The sequence below is a fragment of the Plodia interpunctella genome, chromosome 24 (assembly GCF_027563975.2).
Source record: "Plodia interpunctella isolate USDA-ARS_2022_Savannah chromosome 24, ilPloInte3.2, whole genome shotgun sequence".
Taxonomy (NCBI): domain Eukaryota; kingdom Metazoa; phylum Arthropoda; class Insecta; order Lepidoptera; family Pyralidae; genus Plodia; species Plodia interpunctella.
Window position 1 is genome coordinate 486,679 of NC_071317.1, and position 12,047 is coordinate 498,725.

The 12,047-nt window shown below is 35.8% G+C and overlaps 1 protein-coding gene across 4 annotated transcripts in view; it reads right to left on the minus strand.

Annotated features, from left to right (window-relative positions):
• Positions 1-90: 90 nt before the first annotated feature.
• The window catches only part of LOC128680644 (aminopeptidase N-like), a 34,467-nt gene continuing 22,510 nt past the window's right edge, over positions 91-12,047 (minus strand). For 3 of the 4 annotated variants that reach the window (XM_053763931.1, XM_053763928.1, XM_053763929.1), the window contains 9 exons: positions 10,626-10,833; positions 9,934-10,096; positions 9,201-9,417; positions 8,293-8,402; positions 7,755-7,922; positions 4,419-4,562; positions 3,609-3,690; positions 3,210-3,355; positions 626-1,274 (listed from right to left, as the gene is read on the minus strand). In XM_053763931.1, the coding sequence (XP_053619906.1) occupies positions 1,160-1,274; positions 3,210-3,355; positions 3,609-3,690; positions 4,419-4,562; positions 7,755-7,922; positions 8,293-8,402; positions 9,201-9,417; positions 9,934-10,096; positions 10,626-10,833 (1,353 nt within the window). In that variant the 3' untranslated portion in view covers positions 626-1,159. Of the gene's footprint in view, positions 200-625; positions 1,275-3,209; positions 3,356-3,608; positions 3,691-4,418; positions 4,563-7,754; positions 7,923-8,292; positions 8,403-9,200; positions 9,418-9,933; positions 10,097-10,625; positions 10,834-12,047 lie in introns of those variants that run through there. The other variant, XM_053763930.1, reaches the window with a different exon arrangement.

Genomic DNA, 12,047 nt, shown 5'->3' on the forward strand with positions numbered 1-12,047 from the left:
ATTTCATTCGATTCTGAAGATTCAAGTCGAAGGCGGTCTACACTTTTATACTTAGCATTGCCGAGTAATTAAAATAATCAAACCAACATATAGTCATGTAAAGAGTATAATTGTAATGACAAATACAAAACACAACACTGGATTGCCACATCTCTGGCTCGTGCGCCCTCCGCGCACATCCGAATCGTCGTAGGTTTCTCTGAAATGAAGCATTCAGTGAACGAAAACATGCATAGAAAGGATATTTTTGTGAAAACCGACATTTATGTAAAATAATTCATCAAAAATAAAATAAATTCACTAAAAAAAATAAATAAAAACTCACTTTGTCATCACATAAATCCAATGTAAAAAAAGTATATATTTTTTTTCTTTTTTAAGTATGGTGGCTACAGTTTCCGTAGTATTAGTATTTATATCTGTAGGTATTTTGGAATTTTTAAAATTTAAGGTTTAAATTAGGAACGAAAGTGGATAAAATTGCAAAAAAATGTTAAATAAAAAAATGAACTACAATTTAAATAAAACATATTTTTTCATGTTTTATTTACTGACAAGTAGATACAATTGCAGAAGAATCATAAATAAAATGTTATAATATAAAAAGAAGAAATACAAACTACAATTTAAATATTAAAAAAAACTTTATTCATGATTTACTAACAAGTGCTATTTTAACACTATTTGTGACAGTTAGAGGAAATTAGAAATGGTTAATTTAGAATATAGTAACATAACCATTTCTATCCTCTTGGACGGAATAGGAATTCAACACAATTAATAAAATATACAAAAAACTGGAAATGTCTAATTTACAGATCTAAGTCTCGATTTAATAAAAAAACATTTTAAAATAATTATACATGAGAATCACAACACTTTTTTGATTCATATTGTTATAGATAAACAAAAACATAAACACGGAAGTTTAAGAGCCAAGTTCGAGACAATATCTAAATATTTTTATCCTAGAAAATTAATTTAAAATGACTAGGATATTTTTATTATTTTGTAAATAAATACATGGCTGATGTTTGGCTAAAAAATATCTAAAATAACAAATTTTATTATGACAGCGGCGTGCCTGTTTCTCTACGAAGGTAATATACTAAGGTCGCAAAAATCGTTGAGCTTAAAAATTAATAAATCGATATTGTCTCTAAACATCAAATGGCAAACGTGATATTTTGACGCTTGATATATTGTGGATGGCATATATTGACGACATGAACGCTGGCTGCCCGTGCCACACTGTGTGCTTCACTATCGGCGTGCTATAGATAGACATTAATAAGTTTCAATATATTTATCCCTCTGAAGATTAACAAAATTAATTTCCATATGGCATCTACTTATATACAGGAGCTGTGAGTATAAGCTATGATTCTAATGATGGTAGTGCTGTAATAGCTAATATTTCTAATGCATACATTAAATACTAATATTTCAATAATTTTATAGACAGCACACGAGTTCTCATGAATTTCTTTTATTTTATGAGACCAAAAATATATTGATTTGCCTTTTTAAGTTTTTGTTCAGTCTTCCTAATGCCAAGTATAATCGAAAAGTAATTGAATGGCAGCAAAATTACGATTTTCCCCCCAAATTTGAGCCCTAATATTTTCTTTCAAAATTGGTATAAATATAAGCGTTTGAGATCTGAACACCAAATCAAAAAACAATGCTTTATAACAACTAAAATTAATTTATACGTTTCATTTAAGATCACTACACTTTTATATTACGAATCCGTCTTTTATAAGTACTTATATTTGAACTTTTACTTTCTAGAATAATAATTTAAAATGTAGTGAAGCAATCCAAGTCAAAACAATCAAGTCGATCTTAGTCTAAATTTCTACATACAATTATACAGCTTGTTATACACTACATACAGTTCTAAGCATAAACGACATGATTTTATATTTTATACAATAGCACTACTTTCTAACATTCTTAGTTCTACATTGTCAATTGATACTACATTAGCAGTTGTATAAATGTTATCAAAAACAAACAACAACCTCTAAAACCGGCTATTACTAGTAGCGCCCTCATTTTTAATTAATTTATTTTAGATAATGAAATCTTGATTTCGAAAAAGATTAATTCGAAAATAAAATTAAAATACAATGTTAATTTTGAATAAGTGTATGCATAGTTCACTTGCGTACAGAGCGATCGCCTTAGAGGGCGCTACTGTCTCATTGAAATATTATTTGCTAAATTTGAGTAATTACATTTCAATTTTGTCTCGTTGTTGCAATGTAAGTCAATACTAACAAAAATATTATAGTAACAAAATTCGTTAATTTTCATTAAATCTTGAATCTGCGTTAGAGTCAATCACAATTCTTACGTGCGAAAGAGATAAATGACTCGCGACGGAATCTTTCATCTCTTTAGCATTTAAGATTTGTGACTGAGACGGGTAGAATTCGCGTATCAGACCGCGTTTTTTTTCTCAATCAGTTTTCAGTCTGTCCATAAAATGTAAAAATGTATGAGAGCCTTTGAGCTGGCAACACTTTTTATCAACCAATCTTGATAATTTTATTCAGTACTAGCGACCTGCTCGCCTTAGCACGGAGTCATTTATATTTATATAACTGTAAAAGTTTGTCTAAATAACAGTAAAAACCCTTCCTTTGCCGCTGTCTGTCTATTGCTACCTATGTATAAGCATACATATAGATCTTTAAAATTACGCAACTGTTTAGACGCGGGGTTTTTTTAATAGATAGTGCTATTCATGAGGAAGATTTAGTACCACATTTATTATGATTTTACCCGAGCGAAGCCGGGACGGGGCGCTTGTTACAAATAAATGGCAAAAAAGTATTCGTTAACAATCAATTTCCTTTGCTTTATAGACAGACACTTTCATACATGAAAAAGTTAAAGCAACTTAAGGTTAAAATGTTTTGTCTCGATGTCTGAAGTACATAATACTTTAGCTTTTTTATGAATAATTAGATGTGTCCCAGAGCTTCGCTCCCATGGGAATTTCGAGATAAAATATATCCTATAGCAATCTTGGATAATGTACCTATCTAATGGTGAAAGAATTTTTGAAACCCGATCGATAGTTTCGGAGATTACCCGCCTCAAACATACAAACTCACAAACGCTTACCTCTTTATAATAATAGTACAGATGTAATGTAATTAGCGATCTATGCAGTACACAAGAGGTAGTATAATTACTTGGAGAGTTCGCGCATTTTGTCGATCACAGCGCGGCGGTGCGTGCGCAGCCAGTCGATGTTGACGCGCGCGCGCTCCACGGCCTGATCCACTGCTAGCTTTGCGTCTTCTAAGTATTTGGAGTTTTCGTCGCGCCATTTTAGGAACTGTAATGTTTTAACTCGCGTTTTAAAAGGTTTGCCGTTTGGACATAAAATTGTGTTAAGTGAAAAATTTAATGAGCGTCTCCCGTTGGCTGGCAACATTAGGGGTTTATCAACGAATCTTGAACATTCTATTTTGTATTGCCCTGGCAAATAAATGTAGTTCGTCAAAATCCGTTTTTTTTTTCACTTTCTTGACAGATTTTCTAATTTTGACGTGTTCCTGTTTGCAAATGAAAAACGACGAGTTACTGACCTCATCGAGTTCCCGTTCAGTCTTGATCTGCTCCAACAGGACCTTGATGATGGCTCCTATCCGCCTGGTCTGGCCCTTGAACCTGTTGACAAACAAATTATAATCAGTTTTTTACAAACTTTATTGTCGCGAGAGAGATACATAAGAAGATACGATTTAACATTGTCATAATGCATTTTATGTATGTGTATGTGTGAAGCGGTGGTGGTGTAATGGTTAACACGCCCACCTGTGGATCGAAAGGTCCCAGGTTCGTATCCTACTCGTGCCACATGAGCTTGTATACCAATCTGACTCATTATATAGTAGTTTTCATCGACCATCACTTGCTTCCGGTGAGGGAAAACATCGTGAGGAAACCTGCACTCTGGTTGACAGTTTAGTTCACTAGTGTGTATGCGACTACCTGCCACTAGATGGCGGTAAGTAGTCGTAAAAATCATGTCTTCATATGCCTTTAGGCGACTTGAATAAAATCTGATACCAGTGTAAGCAATAACACACTCACGACGTATTTGTATGTTATGGACCAAGAGATTATTGGACGCTATCAAAAATATCCGCAAAATCTCAATAATATCAAAAATAAAATTGACTAGGCATTATTACGCCCAATAGGGCAGACTGCAATTAAAACAGGTTTTATCTCTTCTACAAAACTTAGTGACAGAAACGAATCGCCGTAAACGGACTTCACGGAGTCTTGTCGCAACTACCCCTAGAGTGAGGAGCGGCGGCCCGCGAGCTGAAGACCAGAAAAACAATCTTCAACCGGTTAAATGACAAAACATTAAGAAAACGAACACTCACGCTCTGTGGATGTCCTCGATTCTTGTGTAGAAGAAGTCCCTGGCGACGTAGTAGCCGACGTTGGAGCGCGCGATGCCGGAGATCACCATGCCCGCGTCCTGGCGCCGCACCTCCGACCCCTCAGTCACGGCCCACTCCAGGTATCTACGGAGAACGTAGCCATATTCGACGACCTCGGTGGCGCAGTGGTAAAGTGCTCGCCTCTGAATCGTGAGGTCCCGGGTTCGATCCCCGATCGGGTCATGATGGAAAATGATCTTTTTCTGATTGGTTAGGGTCTTGGATGTTTATCTATATATGTATTTGTTTTAAATTATAATATAATTTGTTGTAACCAAAATTTATTCGAATGCTAATTTTTACCTAACATAACTGTACATACCGCGTTAAAGCACATAAATATATTCTACTCCATTTTACCAATCACATTGCGGTTTGGTTGTCGTCGCGTCACAATGGCGCACTGTGATTGGTTAGCTGCGTCTCACTGCGAATCGAATCGATGGTGAGATGTAATAGCAAAGTTGCATTACGCAAACAGCATTTTTCCGGTTACTTTCGCAACAATTAAGCATTGAAGCCCATGCTCTGTTTTTCTACTTTTCCGTCTCCACTTCGCACGATCGTCGGCATCTCTAGTTGTCAGACCATTGCCGTGCAATCATCCTTGCCAACATCAAGCCAGCATTTCTTGGATTTGCCCCTTCTGCCAGAGCCGGGCGGGAGCGGCATAGTCTACATTTGACATACGGCATAGTCTACATAATACCCATTGACAGATACGAAATACAGAAAATTATCTTATCATTAAACAATACCCCATCAGCTGGCTATGATGACATTACAACAAATATATTAAAGAATTGTGCTCCTATTATTGCACCAGTACTTAGCCACATAGTAAATTTATCTTTTTCTGAAGGAGTATTTCCGGATCGTTTAAAGGTGTCTATTATAAAGCCTATTTTCAAAAAAGGTGACAAAAATTATATTGAAAATTATAGACAAATTGCTTTAATTTCTATTTTTTCAAAGGTATTTGAAAGGGCAATGCACATCCGTATATCATCCTTCCTTGACAGAAATAATATATTATGTCCAGAGCAAAACGGTTTCCAAAAGGGCAAATCAACTACTTTAGCAGCATTTAATCTAATAAATAAAGTAACGGAAAACATAAATATAAGAAACCCTACCGCTGTTACGCTATTTGACATGTCGAAAGCTTTCGACCTAGTCTGTCATGAAATACTTCTGAGCAAATGTGAGATCAATGGTATTCGGGGAAAACCACTAGATTGGCTGAGATCTTATTTATCAGGACGAATTCAGTATGTAGAAATTACAAAAATTGATGAAAATAACGAAGAAATTCGGTATAAATCACAAAACCAAATTAATAAACAAGGCGTGCCGCAGGGTAGTATACTAGGGCCACTACTCTTTCTAATCTATATTAACGATCTGCCTAACGTGACAGAACATGAATGCTCGCTGTTCGCAGATGATGTGGCTTTAGTAGTATCGTGCTCTAATAAAGATTCTTATAATAAGGACATAAACGAAGCTATATCAGACATTGCGAAATGGCTGAAAGCTAATAATCTTAAGGTTAATACATCTAAAACGAAGTATCTGCAATTCCATAATAGAGGTGGTAAAGGACAAACTTTAACTTTGACTATTAATAATGAAGCAATTGACGAAGTAGATCATGCAGTATTTCTCGGGATAACTATGGACAAGTGTTGTACATGGAAACAGCACATAGATAAAATTTGCTTAAAATTAAATCGTTTTGTGTATGTCTTAAGACGTCTTACTATGATAACTGACCAAAAAACAGCACTGCATGCCTACCACGGATATGTTGCTTCCAATCTACGATATGGAATTCTGTTGTGGGGTAATTCGGTAGATATACAGAGGCTCTTTCTTATCCAGAGGAAGTGTGTTAGAGCAATTTGTAACGTTCCTCCTCTCACCAGTTGCAAAACACTCTTTAAAGAACTTAAACTTCTGACTCTTTCTGGCCTATATATCTATGAAACTTGCGTCTTTGTTAAAAACAATATGCACCTGTTCAGGAAACGAGGCGATCATTGTAATAATAACTGCAGATATCCGAACCGCTTATTGTTGCCCGCTAGTAGATCTATGATATGTTCTAGAGGTTGTTATGCTATGTGTGCTAAAATATATAATAACGTTCCTGATGAACTTAAAGAACTACCTCTAAGATTGTTTAAAAGAAAATTCCAGGATTGGCTAATAGAAAAAAGTTTTTATAACATTAATGAATTCCTAGAACCAAATTACAATTAGTCATTCAATTTATTCAAATAATATAATTTAATTTTGCTGTTTGTATTGATTATTGACATTTATATATTTTTTTTTGTTTGACATATGTTACGCTTAGACATCAGTTCTACATCCTGAAAAATTAAAATCATATTTAAATTGACTTTGTAATTGTAAGTAATAACTTTGACTCATGTAATGCATATAAATAATTTTACTTTTTGCATGCCAGAAACGGCTAAGTGTGCGAACTAAAATTTATGTATTTCACCTCATGTACCACATTTAAGCAAATAAATTTCATTCATTCATTCATTCATTCATTCATTACATTTGTATAGCTAGGACCCCGTGTTTATCCAGAACAGTTAGATCGTCTTGAGTCTAGATTGTATTTTCAGTGTCATTGAGTCTGTGCGTAACAACTATTTCTTGTATTATTGTTATAGATAAAACATTTGATCATTGATAAATGCGCCATCAAATTACGATTATCAAAGATGCTGCAAATTCCGTATTAAATTTTGGTTGTGGGAACGCCCGTCGTTTCCACATACAGGATTCGCACCTAGATACGGTACACCATTGATTGAAATAAATTAAATCAATTCTAATACAAAATACATCATACAACATATATACTTACCTTATATCCCTACATATTATAAAACAAAATTCTTTACGGCGTCTGTTCGTGATAAACTCAAAAAAATTTGCATGGATTTTCAACGGTTTTCATAGAGTGAATTTTATGTCGCGTACATGTTCACCCGAGCGGGCAGCGTGTGTGTGTACACTATATACTATGCAGTAATATTTTTATTATGTTTATCTTTTTTGACACAAAATTTGGCGGGAAAGTTGTTTGAAACTGTTCTAAGGAAATTACGAGAATACTGATTTTAATGCTCTAATTAGATTCATCTGAAGAAATGACACTAGTCACTGTACACACGGATCCTCCCAAGTATCTGTATTCGATGGGTCGATGATGTGCGCTCGTGATGATAAGAGAACACGCGAGAGACTCACTGCGCCAACATCCAGACCTCGCGCGTGCAGGTGAGCGCGTGCAGCAGCGCGTCGCGCGCGGCCGCGACGTTGGCGCGTGCGGCGCGCGCGAGCGCGAACCGCCAGTGCTGGACGCTGCCGCGCGACAGCGACACGCAGTACACTGTCTTGCGCAGGTCCAGCGGGATACTGAACAACGTTTCTCTCTATTATTTTCAGAGGTTCTTACACCCAAATCCTACTAATATTGTCAAACTATGATAACTACAAAACTCCGTCTATATTTATTTATATATTAGCTGTTAGCTGCGACTACGTAAATTAGAATAGCAATTTCTAGGACCAACATTTTTGTGTTAAAACCAATTAAATAGACTTTTCAACAATTTCATAAAAAAAATCACACCCCCCATTATATTAATTTAAATAGATTTTTTTTTACAATAAAAAATTAACATATATATTAAGAAACATATAATGTTATATATAATAATATTTCATCAAATTTCTCCAGTAAATATGCGAACGACATTAAACACACAAAAAAAATGTGACTCACGGGTTATTTTCGTCCGGGTTGTCAGTGTCCATCCATTGTTGGAACATTTCGATCGCGTTCTCCTCACAGCCCGGCACCTTCATCCTGCACGCCCAGCCGCTCGTCAACGTCTGCAATCAAATGTGGGAGGTTATTTTATTTCTATGGAGGGTTGACGTTAGACAGGCGGCCGGCTGGAAAATCATAGCCGAATCTTAAATATTTCAAGTTATTTTTTAAGTTAACCCCGGTCTTTGCAGCGGCATGGCTGCGAATGAAACTAAAAACGCGAAGATTTGAGAGAGAGACGCTTCTTCTTCATGATAAAATCAAAATATATAAATCATTTTATATACATTTGTATATAAAACATGGTAAGTGACGTCACATTTTTGTACATACTTAAAGGGTGTTTCAATTATCATTACATACTTAAATTCAAATTCCAATTATTTATTCAGAAATTAGACCTTCACAGGCACTCTTCACAGTTATTTCTCACAAGCTACAAACTACTAGCATTTCGGAACGACTACTGCTGAGAAGAAATGCCGAAAGAAACTCATTTAAACAGTGTTGGATCGGCTTTAAGCAAACTTTAAGCAACGTCTGCCTGTATGCTTAGATTTTCAAAAAATACGCAACGGATTTTATTACGGATTCTTTAAAATAGTTAAAGTGGTTCAAGAGAGAGATTAATATGTATAATATAGAACCCGTGCGAATACTTTCCACTAGCGACTCGCCCTGGCCTTGCACGGGTTCTATATTAAACACTATATAAGAATTGAAACTTGCTAAATCATACATCATACAATAAACAAAATTGATCAATGGAAGTGACATATTTGTTTAATGTGTTTTATTACCATTGTTTACCCATATATTTACCCAGGAAACTACCCTATTGCATGGGAAAATGTACGTACCTGCATTTTGACGCCGATAAGGTTATCAGGCTCCAGTATAGTCTTCTTCGCCAGACCGCCCACTCGTGCGTACGTGTCGCTGATGAGTCTCCTGCAGAACTTCTGGAATGCGCCGTAATCTGGCGTCCTTCTTAGAACGTTCTCGATTTTCCCCAAAGCCCTGAGGCCCGTCATTAGGGGCAGGTATTCTTTCTCATGACGTAGGTATCTCGCAATCCTGGTGGAAGGGAAGGAATTTTAAATGATGAAAGTAACGATATTTAGTCATACTAGCGGCTAAAAGGCTGGTGAAGCAGCCGAAAACGCTCATATGTGAGAGAGATTTATTAATATTTTGTACTTCAGAAACAGGCGATTAATGGACACATAGCCTAGGCGGCTGTCAGGTGAACAATAGCATACTCAAGGGGGTTGGAGCCGAATCCTTGAAATTTCAATAAAACTCAAGAGTACAAAATTAAGATTTAGCTGTGATACAACCGGTCGCCTGCCTGACGTCAACCCTCTTTATAAATGCTATCTTTGCCTATCAGTTGAGAGAAAGAAAGAAAAAAATATTAGCCAAACATATGAGTACATAAACTCGTATTAAAATAAAAAGCTTAAACCTACAGTTGTCAAGACTATACGTCCCTTAATCATCTCGTACGACATCGGCCGGACGGCGGATTTGGAGTGGTCCTATTCGATGGCTGCACCACACGCTTGATGTTAATAATTAGAAACCACTTACTGCAGCGTGATATTGTAGTCGAGATAGTCGCTCCAGGCCAGCTCGAACGCGTCAGACAACAGTTGGACTCGACCCATCATTGGAATGTCCTCATAGTTAGGGCTTGCCAAGGTCTTACTGAGTAGTAGCCAATTCCGACGGTCGTAGTTCGCGCGGTATAGACCTGAAATGAAACAAACTTATAATAATTGATTTATGTATAATAACTAATTTTAAATGTGAAAAAACTAAGGTTCTTATTTGGGTAAGTAAGTAAGTATTACTATAAGGCTTATATATTTAAGAGTTGTTATAACACAGAGTACAGATTTAGAGTCTAAAATGTTATAAATTTCCATCCAGATTATTCTACACACTTGATACATAATAATTGTAGTGTATGCGATGCAGTCGGAACACACAAAATCATCTGCTACTACTCATTAATAAATATGGCCGTAAAGTCGAGTTAGTGACTGGCTATTGGTTATTGTTACTAGAGCATCAATGTAATCAGTTATATATATAATTACGTTATTGTATATATATTTAATTACGTCCGCTCTTTCGGGTCATGACAGAATATCAGCGTTTTGCTGATGGTCAACATTCCATCAGTAAAGTGATTGCTTACTCATGTCCTTTTCGAACAGCTGTGTGTGTTTGTTGTGTGTGTGTTTATTGTAAACAACTTGTGTGTGTTTTCAAGTCACCGAGCATATCCGGGTTGAACAGCAGCCACTGGCTGCGTGCGGCGCCGTGCTCGAAGCGATGCAGTGACGTCACGCCCTCGTGCGCCGCCAGCCACCACAGCGCGCCCGCGCCTTCCTCCGCGGACCAGGACTCGCCCTCGCACACCACCCGCAGCGGGACCCACCACGACGATGACTGGCCCACGTCGCCGCTTGACAGGTAACGTTTCTGTGAACGATGAAAAATCATTAATTCAGAATTTCAGGCCATCACAGGCACTTTTCCTTAATAGATGTTAAGGAAGCCTATAATCAGATTCATATACGCATATAACGAATTACACTTAAGTTATTTACGCTGCGCTTGGCAGTATCTAATTGCGATTCAGGCATTTTCACTGCTAATGGTTAACACAATCTCTACTGACCGACCCTCAGTTGACGCCAAAATCAGAATATCATCTTTGCAATTTAGACGACTTTGTTATAACGTAAATGCTCCTATTACCGCCAGTTTTAGCTGTCTTATGATTCACTTTTAAAAAATTGATATAAGCTGTTATGTTAGGAAAGATGTTATAATTTATAATTAATCTCAACGAAGTATTCTTTGCAATTCAGTACTTAAATTCAATATTCAATAACACAATAGTTACTAAATAATTATTTAATCCAAAAGAGTAGTTGATTCTATTACCGACCCATAGAATGCGGCAAGATTCTATTACCGATTTTTCTACTTCTTTTACCGACCGCTACGAAGTTGTCACTTCTTCTATACTATTAAATAAAATAAAAAAACGTTTTTAAGGTATTTATTATATAATAACAATAGTTATGAGATCAACATTATTACAATATGAACATAATTATTTATTGCAACGCTTAGAGCACTTATTTTTTGTTATTTTAATTAATAAAAAATATAATCAGCCTCAGAAAACAGTCTTCATATAATTAAATGCTTACTTTTTAATTACCTACATACTAATTAAATATTATAAATCAGTAACAAAAATATTTTTACCTGTAATACAATCACAAAATACCTTTATAATAGGTACACACATTTATAATTCGCTCAATACAGAAGCCGACCCCAAGATGCTTGGGATTAATAAGGCTAGGAGAAGAGAGAAGAGAGAGAGACAGTAATCAACGTTTGCAAATTCAAATAAAGTAGTTTTAAAAAATATTATCAGATTCAGAGTCAGATGGAAAAATAATATGTCGTTTATACGAAACAGTTTTTGGTACATGTAACTCATCATTATCAGATGATGATGTATTTGGAAGAACTCTAGCTGATGTTGAAGCATAACCTGAATGTATTGCATTTTTAGTTTTCACTTTGTAATTATTTTGTCGTGGGATTAATACTGAGTCAGATTCAGATTCTGAACTTGACGTCGCATTACGACGTATTTCCAACGCTTTTGATGT